We start from the raw sequence: 23,232 nt of genomic DNA, 5'->3' as shown, positions 1-23,232 counted from the left end.
CCACTGCCTTTCTATTCATCTTCTTCCAGTCAGCGTCAGATTTATCTGCGGGTTTAGCAGTGTCACCCTCAATAGGATCATACAAATCTTTACTGTATAACATGTCTTCCATGAGAGTCTTCCAAAGTGTATAATTAGAAGAGTTGAGTTTAATCATATTGGGACCTTTATTTTCCTCCTCCATTTAAATGCACAAATCAAATAACCTGGCTTTGATACCACTTTGTTGGGAAAAACCAGAGATAATTAGCGATAATTATCTCAATAATGCGGAATATTTTTTCCCCCACCTGTGCAGATAAATGGCCAAATAGAAAATACAATTCCGAGAGCAATAATAATTGGCAGAAAATTAAATATGAGACAAACGCAATTTTAACGTGGAAAACTTCCCTCAAATTGAGAGAATAAAAACCACGGGACCTAGTCCAGTAAAACTTCCACTATAATAATTAATGGGTACACCGAGAGTCTTCCTAATAACAATAGGGAATATCAATCAACAATAACAAAACTATAACAACATTCCACTAAAGTGGGTATGCCAAAGTAACTCTCAGAGAAGATAAAACTACTCAAATTATATATTAAAATAACAAACTCAGTGGTAGGAATAACATACTAAATTTGTAGATCAAACGGAGCAAGTTTGCAACACCTGTTACCACCACTGGAACCAAACCCTTATTTTTCTTCTCCGGCAATCGTTCTTCTTCTGTTGTCTTTCTGTGTGTCTTCTTAGGGATTTCTAAATCCTATTTATTACCTTCAAGTAGGTCAAGCCCATTAAAATCTTTTTTTTCTTTTTCTTTTTATTTCAATAATAATAATAATACTAGTAAAATTGGTGGGTTCCACTTAGGGAGTGAGCCCACCCAACACAAGTCAATTAACATGTCTAGAACATAAAAAACGAGTTATTTATTTATGTGAGTTAATTCATCTAACAATCCAACCCCATCTCAATTTGTAGTGGGAATGAATGAATGATGATACTTATTTCCTAGGTACTAGGTTCGATTTCCACGAAATGAAAAAACTCGCTAATTCCTAACTATGGAGAAGAATCGAGAAAATCATGGATAACAGTGCCGATAACTAAGGTCGGGCTGTTGCAATTCACCAGTCTGTAAGTCCATTTATAAAGTAAAAAATAACTTAAGAAAAAGTTTTTAATGCATTTCAAAGTGTATTGATATGATATATGAACTTGCAACAAAGTTTATGCATGCTATAACTGAGCCCAACGACACCAAAAGGCATGGTCGTCGTTCTGAAGGCGATAACAACAACAACATCGAATATTTGAGTTTTTGGTCTAATCTTTTTTATTTTTCATTCATAATGTTAACTTATTTTTACTCTTACAAATCAAAATATTACATTTTTATAACAATAGAGTGATTGTACATTGAAGATAAAGAACAAACAAATTTATTGTACACGAGAAAAAATGCCTTGACCATTTCTCTTTGATTTTTCCCTTTTATTTTCTTCTTTTTCTCCTTCTTTATGTGTTTTTTTAAAGTAGAACTAGTATAAGATCTCCACCAAAATGATGCTCTCTCATTTTGAAAAAAATGAAGATGTATTTTTGTAGAATTTTTAATTTGTTTAATAGATTTTTTGTTTTGCTCTTGTGCTTCCCCATTAGTTTCTTTCTTTATGTTTCACTTTCTTTATTCATAATATAAGTTCCTATTCACATCTGATTCATTAACGTTATTAGCTTATTTGTTTTTATTTGAGTGTGTTTATTCTCTTTTTATGTTTGAGAAACAAAGCAGGTGTATGATGAGTTAAGGTTTTTCTCCATTTTTGTTTCTGATTGCAGAATATTGTCTTCTTGCTTTTTCTTCAAATTCAAAATTTTATCTGTTTCTCTTTGTATCATAACAACCACCAAAGAGGACAATGTGATTTTTTTTATAATTATTTTATTTATTTAATTAATTAATTATGTACCATTTTTGATTATCTATTCTAAATGTTGTTATAATTTTAATTTTAAGAGACGAGACTAGTATCACTCCTTATTATTTTCGTTATATCACTTTTTTTTCTATTTTATATTTTTTCTTACAAATGATGAATGCATAAATATAAATATATATATATATATATATATGGATTAATTTTGATATATTAAGATTATTTTTGTCACACAAAATTGGGGTACTACAATTGTGGTATGTGTGACAGTTGTCCTTCATTAAATTATGTTTACTTATATGAAATTTCTATTTTGGTAATTAACATATTATTATTTGTTTTAATGTTTTGTTATTAAATACTTAATTTTAATTTTTTTTATTAGTTTAAAGTAAAAAATGTTTATCAATAATTATTTTTTTACAAAATGTATTGGTAATTGTTATTGATCATATAAATTTTTTTTTATTCAAGTGATTGTGAGTTTTCATTTTTTTCCCCCCACTTTTTCACCTTATTTACTTATCTCAATCAAAAGAAAAAGAAAATTTTACTTACTCAACAAAACAAGCATTTATTTCTCTTTTTCCCTTATACCACATGTTCAATTCCCGCACTATTTGATTTTTGTCTTCGTATAAGCCACCACCTATTGAATTACTTTTATGCATTTTCAAGGTTCTTTATGCTTTTCATGAGTCCCATTTGGGTTTGTCATCTATCAATAGTATTAACACTGTCTCTATTTTTAGATTTTGGATATAGTGAAGAAAATTGTGTACACTAGCTAGTGTTAGGTTATTGTTGTTACTTGCACCCAAACAAAATTAGCAAAACTAAACAATAGAATGATGAAAAGACTCATTTTTCATAACTTAGTCTATTTATACATGAATCATTCTTAATCAATTAGCACATATGCTAACTGAATTCTAACCAACTAACTAAATGATTGGTTAGTTAGTTAGTTATAACACCCAATTGTTACATTACTTGAATTATAAGTCACCAAATACTTTCCCTTATTCAAGTATCTAAGTGATATTACACCTAACATATGCATTAGTTCCTCAAATTTGTTTGTTCTCAATGCCTTAATCATGATATCAACAACTTGCACTCCAGTTTGACCATATTTGAGCTTGAGCTTATTTCTTCCAAATTGATCTCTTAAGAAGTGGAACATTGTCTCTATATGTTTGCTTCTTCCATGGCACACAATTTTTTTTTGTTGCTAGATTGATGGCTGAGATGTTGTCAATCATCGATAGAACTGGTCTGCATATCTCAATCTTCAACTCATTAATTAAGGATTTGAGCCACATGGCTTGACATGTTGCATAGTTGCCAGCAGTGTATTGTGCCTCACAGGATCACAAGGCTATGACAGGTTATTTCTTTAAGCTTCATGCAATTGAGGTTTTCATGAACTTGAAGACATAACCTAATGTGCTTTTTCTATCGCTTTTGTCCCTAGACTAATTAGCATATGAATATCCAATCAAATCTTCATATCCTTGCTTCATGTTTCTGGAAAATAGAATTCCACACTCCAGTGTCCCTTGAATATATGTCATTATCCTCTTGGCTGCAATCAAGTGAGTATGCTTGGGATTTTCCATAAACCTCCTAATAACACCTACACTATAGCATAGGTCAAGCCAGGTGTTGCGTAAGTATCTTAAAGATCCAACAATCTAATTGAATAAGGTGGTGTCAACTAGTTTTTCTTTAACTTCTTTTTTTATTAACTTGGCATTGACTTCAATTAGAGTGACAATAGAATTGCAACTAATCATTTTGTATCTTCTCAAGATTTCACCAACGTATTTCTTTTGATGCATTACCAACCCTTCCTTTGTTTCAATTAATTCTATACCCAGGAATTAAGTCAGTTTTCCTAAATTTGACATTTCAAACTCATCCTTCTTGATTACCTTGAATTCCTCAATTTATTCCTTGTTACTGCTAATCACCAATAAATCATCAACATATAAACAAAGCATAAGCATTGATGGCCTTCCATCTTGAGTGTAGTGCCTCATATAAACTCCATATTCTACTGTGCATTTGATGAATCCAATGTTGATAAGGAATGAGTCAACCCTTTTATTCCAAGCTCTTGGAGCTTGCTTCAAGCCATAAAGAGCTTTTCAACATTTAAAGGTTATGTATTAGCAAATAGATACAAATGCACTAGATCTCCCTTACTATCAATTTCATTGTCATTGTATACCTCAAACTCACTTAAGTGTGCTGGTGGCTGCCTTGATCTTTGAGTTCTGCCTGATTCTATTATCTCCTCAACTACTTCTTCATTATTTTGACAATCATCCAACAGTGATGCAAGAATTTATACTTGTTGACTGGTGTTGTTGGCCTTCTGTTTCCAGTCCCAAAACTCTTGCTCAACTATCTTTACATATCTACTTACTATCCTTTAATAGGATCATACTATTTATATGCACTAGTTGGATGATACCCAACAAACAATATGGCTTCACTCTTATGTTGTAACTTTCTTCTCTTTTGATTTGGTACATGATTGAAACATAGAGCTTCAAAAGTTCTCAAATGTCCTACAACTAGTCTCTTGCCACTCCAAACCTCCACCAACACTTTCTCGTGCAATCTCAAATGTCCTTTCAACATACTCCTAGTCATGTCTAAAATGGTTCTAATTTCTCATTTCTGCCAATACATTATGTTGAGGTGTATATGGGACAGTCACTTCATGTTCAATCTTATTTTCACACATAGTTCCTCAAACTCATGTGAGGTATATTCACCACCTCCATTTGTCCTTAACAACTTGCTAGATCTTCCACACTGTTTTCAACCTTCACTTTGAAGTTTTTAAAAATTTCAAGTGCTTCATCTTTTGTTTTTATCAAGTTTATCCATAACATTCTACTAAATTCATAAACAAATGTTTTGAAATATTTATTCCCTCCTAGGGATGACACCTCAAATGGTCCACATATGTCACTATGAACCATTTCAAGACACTCATTTGCTCTTGCTGGCAAATTTGACTTGATGGATGTTTCTTGATTGTTTTCCTACATACATACATACATACATCACACACCTTCTTAGGAATATCAATAAGATAAATGTCATTCACCATGTTCTTTGTACCAAATTGTTGTAGGCTTCTAAAGTTTAGATGGCCAAACCTTAAGTGCCACAACCAACTCTCATCCACTGAATTGACTGCCATCAAGCACTGAATGTTTGCAGCCTACATATTGATGACAAACTTTGATTCTTTGAAAGGGGAACCTTCATTATCGTCCTTATTTGGCCATCATACATCTCCAGTGGACCATTCTTCATTATCACTTGAAACCCCTTTCGAATCAACTGACCTATACTCAATAGATTACTCTTCCTGCCTGACACATATAGCATATTCTCAATCACCACTATTTTTCCATTCTTTCTTTTAATCACTATGTTTCCAGCATCTTTAGCCTCCATTATTCTATCATCATAAAATATGGTTTTACTTTTACTTAATGTTTCAATGTCCGCTAACCATTATTTTGTGATTGATCATATGATTGGAGCAACCAAATATCAAGACACTAGAATTGAGATTGAAAAGGTTTTTCATTTGTTGTAGCCATCAAAAGTAATGTGTCTAAATCTAAGTCATCTTCTTGTGCAGCACAAGCGTCATCTTCATTTTTCTTCTTTTGTTTGCATTTTCCATACCAACATTTATCAGTAAAGTGACCAAACTTCTCAAAATTATAGAAGTGCACCTTCTTCATTTGGGTTTAACATTTCCACCTCCTTATTTTTATGAGAATTCATATTTGTAATCAGATTTCTTGAACTTATCTTTAGTGTTCTTCTTCCATTTTCTTTTTTTTTTTATCACATTTTTTCCACATCCAACCATTTGATTGGTAATGCTCCTCAATCTTGAAATTAATTATGAAACTTTCTCTTGTTCCTCCATTTGCAACAATTCAAATTACTCCAAAAGAGTTTGTAGTTTCACCTTCTTGACTTTTGCACCATCTGAATATCATTTATCAAGAATACCCCTTGCTTCTTTTGCACGTTTTGCTTCAGAAATTTTGTTAAAATTGATGAAGAATGAATGTGGCTTGCAAAATTTTTTCTTGTTTTCTTTATAAGTCGTTTTTGCACTTTTGTTGAATTTACTCATAGTTCATAAAATCCATTCTCAATGACCTCCAAGACTTCTTGAAATCCAAATAAAGCTCGAATCTCAATTCTCCATCAATCACAATATTTTCCATCATAGTGTGGCATATGTGCTGGAAGAATGCCACTGTTTCCATTTGAATTCATACTCACCTCATTTGTGTTCGTTCCTCACACTTCACTCATGTTTTTTTCTTCTGTTTGAAGGTGCAAACACGAGAATGGGGTTTGAATTGTGTTTTGCCAAAGTTGACAACTTTTTGATAATTTATAAATTAATAAAAAAAAACTAGTTTGGTTTTGGTGATTTACTTGGAGTAGAAGCAATTTGTAACAACCCGTTTTTTTTTTCAAACAAAAGTCGAATTTCAGAAATTAAGGAAGAAATACTTTTGGATAAAATATTTAAGTCATCACATAACGAAAAAAAGCCAACAAATATTAACATGCAGCGGAAATAGTTTTTGATACAAAAATCCAAAGTATTTAAACAGCAAAATACACCGGGGCTATGAGGCCTATCAGGCATAGCTCATACCCTTGGGGTATTTTCGGCAGACACCTGTACAAAAGCACTACCCCAAGAATTTTAAGTTCCCCACGCCGCATCAAAAGTGGTACAAGGACCCATCAAAATAAAAGTCAAGCTGACAATATGAGGTATAGGTACAATCTTTCAAATTGAAATAAATATATCCGCAAAAGAAAGACGTCTAGCCCCTATACAACCATCTAATCTGATCATGTTACAAAAAACTATACAACCCGGGTGACCTCCACGCTCCCCGCAAAATTCTCCTAACACAGCTTTGGTCAGGTATGTCTAACTACCTTCCCTTCTCAAGGGTACTAACTGGTAGGATGATCTTGGTTCTCATCTGAGGGCAAAGCCCAAATTTCCACAATAATTGTAAAGGCCACCAACCGAAATTAACAAATATCACATAACATTTAAATTTCAAATGCACAAAATAACCTTTCAACTTAGCATACTCCTTGAAAGGGTTTTCATATGCCAAACATGCATAATCAAAGTTGAAAAATGAAGTTTTTAACAAAACTGCAATGTCGTATTCGAATACAGCATCCTTGTATTTGAATACAGTGCTAATTCATAAGTTAGTAGCAAAATCAGCACAATTGTATTCGACTACAACATCCTTGTAGCCGAATACGAGTGCAAAAAAAGTGAAAAATCAGCACAACTGTATTCGACTACAACATCCTTGTAGCCGAATACAAGTGCTAAGTCAGTAGCAAAACTCACTTAAATGTATTCAAATACAAGCACCTCGTATTCAAATACAACTGAAGAATAATGCAGATTTCAGTTTTGAAAAAGTTTTGAAATCATTCAACACTTACAACACAAAGTCAATCAATCACATTCATCAATTACGACACAATCACAAACAAAAATTGAGCATGTATATACAATTTTCACATTATATCAAACATGACTCGCGTGCCAAGCACCCTAATGCAATGTGTATATGCCAAAATGCATGAATTCCAGAATTCCAACCAAAACTCTCCCTAAGAGGCGTAAATCGTAATTGTACAGTCTCTCACAGACCAGTACTAATTACCAAGGTGCCACCTATCACAGGCCCGCATGATTTATTAAAGTGTAGCCTATCACAGGTCTTACAGTTCCTCCCGACCAAACATCAGTGCAGTCTCTCACGGACAAACACGATTTTTACTAGGGTGCAGTCTCTCTCGGAAAACCACGATTTACAAGGGTGCAGTCTCTCACGGACAAACACTAGTGCAATCTCTCACGGAAAAACACAATTTACTAGGATGTAGTCTCTCACGGACAAACACCAGTGCAATCTCTCATGAACAAACACAATTTACTAGGATGTAGTCTCTCACGGACAAACACCAGTGCAGTCTCTCATGAACAAACACAATTTACTAGGATGTAGTCTCTCACGGACAAACACCAGTGCAATCTCTCATGAACAAACACAATTTACTAGGATGTAGTCTCTCACGGACAAACACCAGTGCAATCTCTCATGAACAAACACAATTTACTAGGATGTAGTCTCTCACGGACAAACACCAGTGCAGTCTCTCACGGACAAACACGATTTACTAGGGTGTAGTCTCTCACGGACAAACACGATTTACTAGGGTGTAGTCTCTCACGGACAAACACCATAGGTAAATCCTCATAAGGTCAAGACAAACCAATCAACTCATGGAACCATTCCATGGCTCATCGCGGTCACCAATTAACATCGTGTCCCATCGCGGTCACCACTTAAACATCGCATATAATCACGCTACAATCGTTCATAATATCAATTATGAGCACATAATCACATTCAAATTAATCTCCACAAATTCACTCATTAACCACTTCAAATTTAATTCAACAATTCACCCATCAATTTCAATTTTCTTAATTCCACCAAATTTAGTCCGCAAATCACCCATATTACAACTCCACATATTTCAACCATAATTCACCCATTAATTTCCACAATTTCAAATATAATTTTACACCAAATAAATTTCCACAAAAACCACCCCTTAAACACATCAAAACAATTTCCTCAACCACACTTAACTCACCTTAAATTCATTTCTCACAAATACACACATAAAACACATCTCAAAAATTCATAATATTAATTATGAACACATAAGTCACACCAACCATAAATCACCAAAAACCACCCCTCAAACACACATCAAACATTCATAATATCAATTATCAACACATAATCAAATTAAATTTAATTCTCCCCAATTTCAACATAAATCACCCATATTCAATCTCCAAAATTTTCAAACATTAATCACCAAATTTAATCTCCACAAATTTCAACTACAAATCACCAAATTCAAAACTCCACATTAAAATTCATAAATCACATTAAAATTCATCTTCCACAAATACACATATAGAGTCCTATATGCAAACTAGAAATTTAGAAAGAGCCATTACCTCCGTTGTAGCTTTAACAAGCGATTACGGCACCGCGATTAATTTCGGTAAAATTTCCGCTTGCGTCGTTGCTTCCAAAGTTGGCTCACTAGCATTGTAGCATGGAGATGAACAACTTTCCCTTCTATCACTTCTCGAAACGAAGCTCAAATGTAGACGAGAAGTGGTGGTTTGTGGGTTTTGAAAACCACCAACACTTCTCTCTCTTGAAAGCCGAAGGAGAAGAAGAAAGAGGACGAAGAGATGAAGTCGAGCAGCAGGGAAATGTGTTTCTTTCACTAACACTTGGTTTTATTGAAGCCAAAAAAAGAGAAAGAAAGGAGAAGAAGAAAGGGTTCGCGAGGCAGGGAGGGAAGAAAATGTTTTCTCTTTGTTTCCTTCTTTCTTTCACACACATACATATATACATACATACATATATATATATATAATTTTCATCAACCCGATATATTTTTAACAAAACTGTTCGGTATTAAATTCTTCGTAACATAAATAAATTATTCTTCGACAAATAGTTTTAATCGGATTTCCCAAAATATATTTTTGGCATAACTCACAAAATACCAATAAAATTAGCTAAAAAGCCTCGGATTTCCAATACAAAATACCCTAAAATTGCATAATTTAGGATTTAAAAATTAAGGGTCTTACACAATCAGATTCACAGATAGCAAGCAATGAAAGCATAAATAGTTTGACACGTAGATTTATCCTTGTTCACCACTAACTTGGCTACACCCATTCTTGTCATTCAGAAGGCTTTAACCCACTAATTCAAATACCTTGAATTACAAAGCACTTGACCCTCCAAATCAGTCTTCCAAAACAGCGTGACAACCCTAGATTTTGAGGAACTAACCACATTGGCCCTACAAGCCAAGTCTTCTCCTAACAACCAGACAACCCCATATTGAAGAAGAAACTAAACCACTACCGAGTTGGATACAAAAGATTGGAACTTGAGTAGTTGCTTCTAACAAAGCTGATAATAATAATAACTCTCACACTCTAAGAAAAGAACACTCATAAAATATTTCTAACCTGAACAAATATTTATCTCTTTGAACTCTAAGCTGAATCGAGAACTTTGAGCTTGAGTTCTTCTACTTTTTTATACTTTTTGTTGTTTTTCTCTTCCAGTCTTGAGTGTCTATTTATAGTAAAAATTTGGGCTTCAATTTAGTCATTGTTTAATTTTGAATTGTATCTGTTCAGATTGAGTTTATAAATTCTTCAGATTGATTACGTTCCTATTTTGTGTAGATTGAGTTTGTAAATTCTTCATATTGATTCTTTCCATATTTTGTTGTAAATAAAACTTGATCAAATTTCTTCAAATCTTAATTAAATATTCTTTAAATGTTGATTAAATATTCTTCAAATATTCTTCAAATCTTGACCATATCTTCTTTTCAACTTGGTCAAAGATTTTCTTCAATTATAAATATGAATCAAATCTTATTTAAGAGTTTCATCAATTGTAAATTTGAATCAAATCTTATTTTAGATTTTCTTCAATTATAAATTTGTATTAAATCTTATTTTAGATTTTCTTCAATTATAAATTTGAATTAAATCTTATTTTAGATTTTCTTCAATTATAAATTTGAATCAAATCTTATTTTAAATTTTCTTCAAAACCATGAATCTTCTTTCATACTTTTTGAAGTCAAATATATTATTTTTATAAAATACTTTGTTAACATCAAAACTTTAAATGTAAAACCAACTTAGTTCCAACACTATTTAGGATCAAACCAATAGCTTTGGAAACCAAGTTGTTAGCTTATTACTGTTACTTGCACTTAACGAAATTAATAAAACTAAACAATAGAATGATGAAAAGATCCATTTTCATAATTTGTTAAGCCTATTTATACATGAATTGTTCTTAATAAATTAGCACATATGCTAACTGAACTCTAACCAACTAACTAACTGATTGTTAAGTTAGTTAGTTATAACGCCCAATTATTACATTACTTGAATTACAAGTCACTTAGTATCTAGAAGAAATCATCCCAAGGTATTTGGTGATAGAAGAAATTATGTTTATTAAATTATTGTTTGTGAGTCATCTCACTAATCTATACATTATAATATTGAAAACTTAATTTTATAGCAACTTTGTAATTTATTACTCATTAATAGATCCTTTGTTATATAAGGTTTCTATTAATATATTGTAAAAGTAAGACTTGTCACAACTTGCTTATTTGCCAATTGGAAATTAAGACTGTGGTTTCTATTTTTTTTTGTCTACTAATTAAATATTTGTTTTCAAAAAAAATAAGAATTTAAACTGATATTCAATTGTTTAGGAAGTAATACCATCGAAACCAGATATTGTCATTATATCCTATATTAATTTCATTATTTGCCTATTTTTGGGTATAAATTTGTGTTGTATTAGAGTTTATTTATTATTTTTTCATTTTTCTTTTTAGATGGAAAATCAATTTTGGTTGCTTTTACCAAAGGAATCTGAAACTGGCTCTTCTCACACACAAGCTAAAAATAAATATGTACCTAATGATCATGTGGGTAGCTCTAAGAAGGCTAATTCTCAACCTTGAAGGTGCAAATACGAGAAGTGATAGGGGTTGAATTGTGTTTGACACAGTTGATAACTTTTCATTATTTGATTAAATTGGTTCAGACTTGATAATTTACTTGAAGTAAAAGCAATAGTAAAACTAAGGAGTGCAGGAATGAAGTGACACAAGTAATTTATCTTGGTTCACCACTAACTTGGCTACATCCAATCCCTTTACTAAAAACAATTTAATCCACTAATTCAACAACTTGAATTGCAAAACACATGATCCTCCAAGCCAGTCTTCTCAAACAACCTCACAACCCTAAACTTTTGAGGAACACACACACTTTAACTCTACCAGCCAAGTCTTCTCCATACAATCTGACAACTCCAAATTGTTGAAGCCACACTAACACCACTATCGGGTTTGAATACAAATGTTTGGAGCATGAGTAGTTGCGTATAACAAGTTGATTATAACAATGACTATCATACTCTAAAAAGATCACTTAAAAAATATTTTTCATTCAAACAAGTGTTTCTCTCTTAGAACTTTAAGATGAATTTAGAATTTTGAGCTTGAGTCTTTCGACTCTTTTTTTATTTTTATTTTTTATTTTTCGATGATCTTCTTCTACAGCATTCAGTATCTATTTGTAAATAAAATTAGGGCTTCAATTTAGTCCTTGTTTAATTATGAATTGTATCTTCATTCCTAGTATGGTCAACAACGATCTTATTCAAAAATAATTTTGAACAAGATGCTTTTTGATAATATGTTTTTTAGCCAATTGTTTATTTCTAAATCCAATCTGAGCAATTCTTCTAGATTGATTGTGTTCGTATTTTGTTCTGATTGAGTTTGTAAATTCTTTAGATTGATTCTATTTGCATTTTATTATGATTGAGTTTATAAATTTTTTCAGATTGATTATGTTCGAATTTTGTTCAGATTGATTCTATTCGAATTCTTCCTTCCTATTGCTTGCTTTGATCTAGGCGGGAACATAGTGTTGGGTCGGTTCTTGAACTTTCACAAGTAGGAGTATGACTAAGTCCAATTCAATATTTTTTCATTTGTCAAAATCTGAATAATAACTTTGCAAATAATAAATGTATCTTCTTGTGATGTTTCTTCTTGTAAATAATTCTTGATCACATCTTAATGTAAATAATTCATATCTTCTTGTAGATAAATTTTAATCAAATCTTCTTGTAAATAATTCATATCTTCTTGTAGATAAATTTTAATCAAATCTTCTTCAAATCTTGACCATGTCTTCTTTTCAACTTGGTCAAATATTTTCTTCAATTATAAATCTAAATCAAATCTTATTTTAGATTTTCTTCAAGAACATGAATCTTCTTTCATAACCTGTGAAGTCAAATATATTGTTCTCATAAAATAATTTTTTTAACATCAAAACTCTAACTATAAAACCTACTTGGTTCCAAAAAATCTTATGTTATTGAAGATGGTGATGCTATTGAATTGACTAATGATAGCAAGAAAAGAAAAACATCAATTGTTTTGAACCATTTCATAAAAAAACTATTAATGGGGAAAAAAAGTTATATGCAATTATTGCAATAAGTCTATGACACGTACAAGATCTGATGAAATAAACCATTTGCGTAAGCTTTTTTTGTCTGGTAAAATAAGGAGATATAAGGATATAAGGCAAGCGATCTTGTTGAAAGAGCAAAATAAGGTAGATGGATCACCTACTTATTTGAGTAACTAATATTTTGATTTAGAGAAGTCAAGACATTTCTAATATGATAATACTTTATGAGTATCCCCTTTCATAGTGGATCATTTGGGCTTTAGAATATATTGTGAAAATCTTCAAACTTTTTTTAAGATTCCTTGTCGAACCACATTTAAAAATGATATTATAAAGATATTTCAACGTGAAAAAGAAAGATTATGGGGCATTTAGAAAAGATTGAGAGTATGATTGCTTTAACAACAGACATGTGGACAACTAGCAATCAAAAGAAAGGGCATATGGTCATTACACGTCACTACATTGATGATGATTGGAATATGAAAAGTCGCATATTATGGTATGATAGTTATATATTTGTAAACGTTATTAATTGCATATATATTTTTTTTCATTGTGTTAACATTTTAAAAATTATTTTGCATGATAGCTTTGTATATGTAAAATGCCTACACACAGTTGAAGCTCTTTCAAAGGTTTTGGTAGAGTGCATGATAAATTGGAGGAATATTTATAGAAAATTGTCAACCATCACTTTGGATAATTGTAGCACTAATGACATTCTTGTTGGTATGTTATTAAACAAACTTGATTGTTATAATATTATACTTGATGGTCAATTATGGATAGTGTTATTGAAGATGGTAAAGAGAAGGTTATGGATAATTTTCATTTTGGACAGCCACACTCAAAAGAGACCAAAATTTTAGCAACACAACACGTCAATTAAAAGTTCTCATCACTAGAAAATTTATTCTTGATTGGAAAACTAGGTGGACTTCTACTTATCGTAAGTTTGTTGTTGCACTAGAATACAAAGATGTTTCTATTCGTTTGAAAACACAAGAGCGTTTGTATGCATGTTTATCTACAACAAAAGAGTGGAAAATAACAAAAGAAATTTATGATAGGTTGCAAATCTTTAATCGTGTAAATGAGATATTTTAAGGTATACAATATCCCACAGCAAATATATTTTTTCCATTGATTTGTGAAATAAAAATCCTCTCTTTGAAGCAATGCAAACTTGCTCAATTGAGGTTATTAGAAATATGACTTCATTTATGGTTGATAAATTTGAGAAATATTAGTTTGTTCTTCGTGGAATTATGGGGATTGCTATTGTTTTGGATCTAATATTTAAATTCAAGTTGTTAGAGTACTTTTATTATAAACGTTATGGAAGTTTGTCTTCAATTGAAATTAACAATATCAAGAAATTATGTTACTCGTTATTTGAAGATTATCAAGCTAAAACCAATGGGAACGAGTCAAATTTAAAAAATGGTAATTGTACCAAGTTTCTTAGTGGTTATGATTCATATGTCAATGATACCAATGATGTGCAATCAAAATTTGAGTTAGATCTATACTTGGAAGATAAGATATTGCCTAGGAGTGCCACATTTGATATTCTTGGATGGTTGAAAACAAATGAAATCATCAAATTTTGCAAAAAATTGCCAAGGATATTTTGGCCATCCCAGTTTCGGCAATTGCTTCAAAATCTACTTTTAGTACTGGTGGTAGGTTGTTGAATCCTCAACGGTCTAGGCTTCATGAGGATACTTTGGAGGCACTTATGTCCATACAAAGTTGGATAAAACATAAAAAATAAGGTAATGATTGTTCAAGATAGTATTTATTCAATTTGATATTCTTGGATGGTGAAAAACAAATGAAATCATCCAATTTTGCAAAAAATTGCCAAGGACATTTTGGCCATCCCAATTTCCACAGCTGCTTCAAAATCTACTTTTAGTACTGGTGGTAGGTTGTTGAATCCTCAACGGTCTAGATTTTACGAGGATACTTTGGAGGCACTTATGTGCACATAAAGTTGGATAAAACATGAAAAATAAGGTAATAATTGTTGCAAGATAGTTTTTATTCAATTAAATTTGTATTTAGTTTAACTATTTATTTTCTTTTATGTTTTAGCATCTATTGGTGTCATTGGACCACTACAAAATTTAGAATCGAAAGATAAACGTTTGCAAACTTTTCAAGAATCTGATTCTGATGAAAAAGTAAATAATTGTGACTTTATATTTAATAGTTTTTGTTGTTGTTATTAATTGTGACTTTATAATTATAAATAACTAATATAATATACATAATAATTTTTTTACAGATCTAGGAGAATACCGCCTAAGGACTTGCAACTTCATAAAATATTATTTCGGATATTTGGATGTTTATTGTAGTAATGTGAGATAATTTGATATGTTTTTGATGTTTTGAGTTAGAAAATATAGTGGTTTGTACGAGTATCGATATAGACACTTAGGTACTCAAATAGTAAGAGTATTAAAGTTGATATCTACGAAGATACTGACACATGTATGAATATTTTTTTTAAATTGCGTATATAAAGATAAATTCTATAGTACTCTACTTAAACTCTATACATTTTCATCTCTACTATAACACGTCACTAGTTAACATCCACATAACTTTTTTTGATAGAAATCCAAAAAAATGAGCAGAACATGGACATTCTGAAATGGAAAGATTAACCATGCAAACAAACTTAACATAAATGAGCAAATAATAAAAAATTAAAAGACTTAGGTGCATATTTAGTTAAACTAAAATGACCACAATTGTATTTTTGCTTTCTTTTTTAAACCATTATTTATTTCTTTTGACAGTTTTAAAAAAGCTTTTGCACTATCATAGATAGGGATGTTCATGGGTATGGGTAAACCCGACCACTCAATTAAATTCGACCTTCATTTTATCTCATTCTATTCAAGTTCGGGTGTAATTCGAACCAACTTATTAAAACCCAATTACGTTTGGTTCAGATAGCGAATTTAATTTTTTGAACCCATTAACCCGCAAACCCAACCTATTGACATGACATGTATATTTTTATTTATTTATTTACTATTGATGTATAGTTAAAATTTAATTGTTGGACTATATTTGATAATTTGTTGTTAATTTAATTAATTTAAGTGTTTTTTGTGTTTGTAGATATATTTTAAGTATTAAATCATATGTTGCGATATAATTTTATTATTTTTTAGGTGTTCAAATAATTTAATTATATTTATTTTAAATAATTTTTTTATTACTCTTAAACCCAACCCACTTATAATCGAGTTAATTTGATTTAGATTTGATGGTTATATGAATTTTACACTCAAACATGAATTTTCAAATTTCTCACTTGAAAATTTAATATATATTAAAAATGAATGGGGACATGGCACCACACCACAACATATGGTAGACAAAACGTCTTTGTCGGCTAGTGAAGTGATCGATGGAAAACATTGCCTCTGCTTTTGAAATGGTAATAGTAAAGCTTTTAGGTTGTTTTAATTATTAAAGGTATTGATATTTAAATCAATTTAAAAAATCGAAACTGCACTAATTCTATATTTAAATATTTGTAAATGTTATTTTTTGAAAATCGTAGGAATTAATTTCAATTTTTTTTTAAAACTTAATCAAATTATATATATAAATTTTATTATTTAATATATATATATATATATATATATATATATATTATAATTGTTTTACAGTGTAAAAATAAAAAGTTTTATACTATCAATACTATAACTTTAGAAATAATTAGGATAAAAATTAAATTAATGTAATTATTATGATGGAAAAAACTCTTTATAAATTAAATCCACATATACATAATTTGAAAAAAGTTATAAATTAATATAATTTTATTAATATAATATTGTTTTAAATATTTTAATTATATTTTATTAATTAAAATAATAAACTTTAAAAATTAAAATAAAAAAGTAAATAAACATAAATAGTTAGTCGCATTTTCGAGATGCGACCTTCTATTAATATATATATATTTTTTTTACTTTGAGTATTTTTATTTAACTTTTTTGAAAAAGAGAATATATTAATAAAAAATCCTTTATTGTTTGTTTAACTTTTTCATGAAATAGAACAAAAATGGTAAAATATCCATGCAGGTGCAATCATGGCAAGGAATTGAACTAGACCCGCCTTTACTCTGCATCATCACTCTTTACCTATTTTGAATCTTTTCGTTCGCTCACTCACTTTAATGGGTTGGAATCTCTTCTTCTGGCTTGTGGTTTGTTTTCCCACCAACATTGCTCTTCTCGCTTCAACTTTCTATCAGGTCTTTCATTTCATTTCTATTTCTAACCCTTTTTAATTCTTCCCTTATTCTGTTCTTTTTTCAGTCAAAGTTTGAATTTTCATGTCAATGTCACTGATTATTTCATTTAAAAAATCTATTCTATTTATTTTTTAATTTATAGTTTAATTTTGGTGTTTTAGGTTTTGATTTTATCTGACTTGGAAGCTGATTATATCAATCCATTTGATGCTTCATCTCGGATTAACTACTTCATTCTTCCTGAGTTCATTGGTCAGGGTGTGTTATGTGCCCTATGCCTCTTCACTGGTCACTGGGTCATGTTTTTGCTTAATGCTCCTCTTGCTGGCTATCATGCCATGCTGTAAGTAAATTTGTTGTTGTTATTGTTTTGGGGGAAAAATGATAATAGTGAACTATATGTTGTTCTCATGACCTTGTTTTTAGTGCTTTATTTAGATTAGATGTGATGTGGATGTTGTCTTGCCTAGCCTTGTAAATGTCCCAATGTCTTGATTTGTAGTCTTTGAGGAATTGATTTCATGAAATGTGAGTCTCATTACTTTGTGAAAACATTTTCTACTTTTTATTTTCTAAACCTTGTGTTGATTTTAATTTGCTAATAAGAAGATGTGATACTCATGAAGTGGACCGTTGTAGTGGAGAGAAGATGAAATGCTATATAGAGATTGTGCATTTTTAAAAATAATGAAAATAATTATTTGGCATTTTCATTGTTTTTCGGAAATATAGATAGTTGTTCACTTCATGAGTCCCACATCTTATTTGTTAGCAGGTAAAATTTATACAAGTTTCAGGAAATGAAAATGGAAAATGTTTTCACAAAGTAAACAAGTCGTTAGTATAATAGAGTAAAGTGAGCAAAGCATAATAGAGTAAAGTGGAGTGCAACTGAAGGGAACAGAGTTTCCATTCCATTGTTTCCGTCTATTTTTTAATATCCATACAATGGAACACCTTGCCATTCAATTCTATACCTCTCCATTCTATCTCATTCCGCCAATCCAAACACACTCTTAGTCTTGCTATTTCAAACATGTCACTGCTTGTTGTGATAATATCATTAACATAGAATGTTAGAATAGAAGGGATTCTACAAGCCATATAGAGATTTGTTCAGTTTAGGTAATAGGTTTTCTTCCCTTCCTTTTTCTCAAACCAGATGGGATTCTAACAAAGATTTCTTCATCCAAGTTTTCATTGCGGAAAATATTCTCATTGTCAAAATGGTGATTTGTTACACCTTATCCACATTAGTCAGGAACTTCCACCGTATACTTCAGTGGCAAATGCCTTGAATTCTGGTAATAGATTGGCATTTGTTAAGATAATCAGAAATGGGATATTGTGATCATGCTGTTGGTTCTTTTTAAGAGGCAATAGCGATATCCAAACCTGAATAAGTCTAAGGTTCTGCCGTCTCTACAGAATATAGTTTTCATTGTCATTATCAGAGTGCAAATCTATGCCTGTGAATTAATATCACTGCACTTGTCTCTCCCATGGACCAGTTTCTTGAGGTAGATTAGACTCAAGGTTCAATCTCAGGTTGGGAAATGGAGGAGAAGACACAAATTTATAAACCTTAGACGGTTGAAGTTATGAGTTTAAGATAAAAGGAGGAGAGAAATAATAAGAGCTTGAATATTATTTGTAGGATGAGCAATGGTCTGAAAAAGTGTTTAACTGTTTATAATTGAGAGACATCTCTCACCTTACAAGCCAGTTTTGTAGGGTTAAATTATGCACAAACCACATTTTAAAATGGTATCCTAGCCTACGTAAGATCCATTGAGTCACCCATTATCAGGCCACTGGGGTCATGCTCTATTTAGTTCTGGGTGTGAAGGGGATGTGCTAAGAGTCACACATTGGATACGATATGATATGAAAAGTGTCTTTTAAGTGAGAAGCATATGTCACCTTACAAGCTGGTTTTGTAGGGAATAGGGATTGAGTTAGACCCAATTAAAAATTTATGATTATTGATACTAACAGTGACTTGATAATAGCTTGATATAAGAAGAGTAAACACTAACACTGTTTATAGGATAAAAAGACTCCTAATCCTTAATAAATAGAGAAGATAGGGACGAAAGAAACAAATAATAATAATATCTAAATAATATGGAAACTAATTTCTAACTAATATACTCAAGATTATAAATTGATTCTAGAAAATAAACTAAGATTCTCTGATGTCTGACATAATATCAAAGATATTTTGAAATATTTCATATATTCTAACAACATTAGAAGATTAGATTCTGAGGCCATGTGATCTGCAATTTCTGTTTGGATTTTAGATGGTATGATGCAGTAAGAGTCCCTATCACAAGACATATCTTTCCTAATATTCATCAACTCCAGAACATATGTATCGTCAAAACAAGATGTTTTTCTTGAAATTGCACATTAGCTTCAACAAAAGCTCTGTGAACAGGGCGTCATTCAAATCTGTATCCTTGTGGGGTAGGGGAGTGAGTATCCTACAAATACAACTTGTGGGATTTCATTGGTCAAATTTTGACATAGAAGGATTTTTTTTATTAAAATGAAAGCTGTGCACTCAATGAGTTTTTATCTATTTTGCAACAATATTGCTGAAATGAAAATTTGCCACAAGTTTTTATTACTAATTATTAAATCATGGTACAAGTTCTGTAAGGAAAGCAAGAGTGACCTTGATGATAGTGCAGTAAAAGCACGTCAGAATCGGTTTTGAAATAAAAAACTGAAATAGCATGGGCAGAGGGATTGAATCAATCCTATAATGTGGACCGGTCTATAATATATTAGAAACCTATATCCATTTTTTCAGCACGGCCGACCTACCTCCCCGTACGAGTTGGCTGGATGATTAAACTACAATTCAAGTCCTTGATCGTGGTTGTCCTTTGCTCACTGAATGATCCTTGTCTGCACTAGGATATATTTTCCTTCTATTGTTCATATAAGCTGTCAGATATTTCATGATGACAAATTATATATAATTCTTTAAACTTTGTTTGGCTATATGAATGTATAGTGTTACTTTTTTGGCATTTATTTTACTAGTTTACATTCTTGAGCTATTGATTTGTTAACTCTATTATTTACTAGTTGTGTGAATGAAATGTACTTATGGTGCGATTAGGTTGTTAACATTGTTTACTGGTTGTGTAAAATATAATGAATGTTTAGAGGATGCACTGTGACAAAGTTACTTTCAATTTAAAGTATTTTCCAACAACACATCTAAATCAATGCTGATGAATTAATTTGGTGATAGAAATATTAAAAAGAAAATTACAATAATGAGAAATTGAGTTGTTTAATTATCTTATGTTTTGTACTTTGGATTTATCTTTTGAACTTGTTTTGTTGTATGTTCTTTGTCATGAATATCTCATTTGAATGGTTCAGGTATGTGAAAAGAGAGCACCTTATTGATGTTACTGAAGTGTTTAGAGTACTCAGTGTCGAGAAGAAATTCCGGATAGCCAAACTTGCTTTGTACTTAATAGTCCTTATTGTGACCATCTTCAGGTTTGTCATCCTCAAAAACATATGCTTACCTGCAATGCTTTGGCTTGTGCAGTCTAAATGCTCACCACTGTATCCATTTTATTTTTTAATTGAGGGTTGTGAAGTAGAGGAAGATAAATTTTTTCTGAATGTGCTTGAATGATTTCTATTGGACTCAGTTTATATTTTATTTATACACTCTTAGCAATAAATACAATTTACATCTAGAAGGAGATTAATAGCATTGGTACTTCATATGTGCATGTACAATATTCTCTAAATTCATGGCTAACTACGTACATACCTAAGTTTAAATGCTACAACACTCAACACTAATATTAATTCCAAAACTACTCGGAAAGTGGAACATTAATGTGGTTCTATATCCAACCTCAAGTTGGTGAATAGGTATTCTCTATTCCCAGCTTGGATACTATTCTTTCAAAAATTGGACTGCTCAATCCTTTGTAAGGATATCTGCTAGTTGCCATTGGCATGATACAAAGTACAAACCAAACCAGAATGAGGTTCTTCCTTAATAAAATGTCTGTCCTTCTCATTGGGTTTTGTTCGATCATGTTGAATAGGATTATTAGCTATTATTGTTGACTTATTATCAGAGCTTCTTCATAGGTGAAATATCCCATTTAATCTTCTAAAATAATTGAGTCAAAGTAGTCACCAAATACCTTTTGCCACATGGAGTATTTAGATTTTTTTATATTCTAATACATTACAACAATCACTTAGTACTATTTTGTATTTAGATAATTACTTGTTTTTGTCTAGTATTAGTATACAAATATTTGTAATTATCATTTGATGTGGTATCCTGATCTTGTTGCTGCAGTTTCTCTCTAAAACTCCCCAAGATATGCCTATTTGATTATGGATGAAAAAGATCACATATCTTGTGATCTATACGCCTTAAATTGTGTTTTTAAATCATCTAGTATAGTATAGTAATGATGAGGGATTGGGGAAAAGCTGTTTTTGAATTCTGTCATTTGCATAAGAAATTGGAATGGATGTTTTCCTTCTTGTTATCCGAATTATTTTATAAGGTTATTCTTGTATGATTCATCCTTCATGACTAGCTATTTATAATTCTTTCAAAGAACCTGAAGGTCAATTTTTCATTTGCAGGCTTACATTAATTGGCGTCTACTATTTAGGTCTCGAAGAGGATGACAACTTGGGATATCTTTGGTAATCCGCGTGTTCAATGTGACAACAAATCTGTGAATCCTCTCTTCCCTTTTGGTGTGTTGTTGACATGCCCCTATTTTTTGGGAAATTGTGATTTGATCTGTACCATTAGGTTTAGTTCTTAGAACTCAGCTTCTCACATAAAGAGAAATGTTAGGCACTTATTTGAATGAGATTGCATACCCATGGTTGGATATATAAGTTAAGGGCATGTTTGTTTTACATTTTGTTAAATTTTACTAAGAAAAATTGAAGTAGAAAATGGATTTTTTGGTTTTTGCTGAATGAAGTAAAAAATTGATTTTGTGTCGGTGAAACTTATATTCTTTATGGGTTTGCTTTTATCAAAAGAAAAAGTAAGATAGTTTGCAATTCTAATACCTTTTAGGGAGGGAAATTGTTCTTCATTTCTTTACCAATTAGCAAGATAATGATGCATTTATTCATCGTTTTAACATCCTGTGTATCTCCAAAAAGGGGATTTGGATCTTCTACAGTTACTGTAACTGCACTGCAATAGCCTTTACAATAGTTAAATGGGTAAAACACCGATTAGTCCATGAATGTATAGGAGGTTGTTATTTTGGTTCTTGAATTAGTTAAAAATTCAAACTATTTCTCGAATTATCAATATAGTATTTGAAAGATAGAATTTATTATTATAAATTTTTTTTAAAAGATATAATTTACTATCAAAATAGTTAATGATTATTGTAACGTCAGATACTAAATTGACTAACATTGTGATAATTCAAAGACTAATTTGAGTTTTTAAGCACTTAAGTGGTTTATCCGTAGTTAAATTTTGAGAATTGTATTTTGCTCTATATTTAACTCTATCCTTATTTATCCATGAGCCATTATATATATGTTAGCGCAATGCAGTTGGCCTCAAAACGAATTATGTCCGGAATACAAGTGGAGTTGGTCTCAAAGCTACTCTTTAGGATACAACACCCTCTTCTTAATAACACCACACATCAATTGACAAGAGCACATGAACAACTTTTTGGATGGTCAAATAAACAAGATTGGA

The 23,232-nt window shown here is 31.1% G+C and overlaps 1 protein-coding gene across 1 annotated transcript; it reads left to right on the top strand.

Annotated features, from left to right (window-relative positions):
- The first annotated feature begins 17,274 nt into the window (after positions 1 to 17,274).
- LOC101496298 (protein cornichon homolog 1-like) lies at positions 17,275 to 22,506 on the top strand. Its single transcript, XM_004514821.4, has 4 exons — positions 17,275 to 17,480; positions 17,642 to 17,823; positions 20,886 to 21,008; positions 22,134 to 22,506. Exons 1-4 carry the CDS (start codon positions 17,403 to 17,405, stop codon positions 22,198 to 22,200), a joined length of 450 nt encoding a protein of 149 aa, XP_004514878.1. The 5' UTR covers positions 17,275 to 17,402; the 3' UTR covers positions 22,201 to 22,506.
- The last annotated feature ends 726 nt before the right edge of the window (positions 22,507 to 23,232 follow it).

Source organism: Cicer arietinum, chromosome 4, assembly GCF_000331145.2.
Source record: "Cicer arietinum cultivar CDC Frontier isolate Library 1 chromosome 4, Cicar.CDCFrontier_v2.0, whole genome shotgun sequence".
Lineage (NCBI taxonomy): Eukaryota > Viridiplantae > Streptophyta > Magnoliopsida > Fabales > Fabaceae > Cicer > Cicer arietinum.
This window is presented reverse-complemented; position numbering and strand designations above follow the sequence as displayed.

Bases quoted from the DNA above. Each gene is read 5' to 3' on its own strand.
- LOC101496298 (XM_004514821.4), top strand. From the start codon at position 17,403: ATGGGTTGGAATCTCTTCTTCTGGCTTGTGGTTTGTTTTCCCACCAAC. The intron at 17,481-17,641 runs GTCTTTCATTTC...TTGGTGTTTTAG, and splicing joins TCGCTTCAACTTTCTATCAG to GTTTTGATTTTATCTGACTT. The intron at 21,009-22,133 runs GTTTGTCATCCT...TTTCATTTGCAG, and splicing joins CTTATTGTGACCATCTTCAG to GCTTACATTAATTGGCGTCT.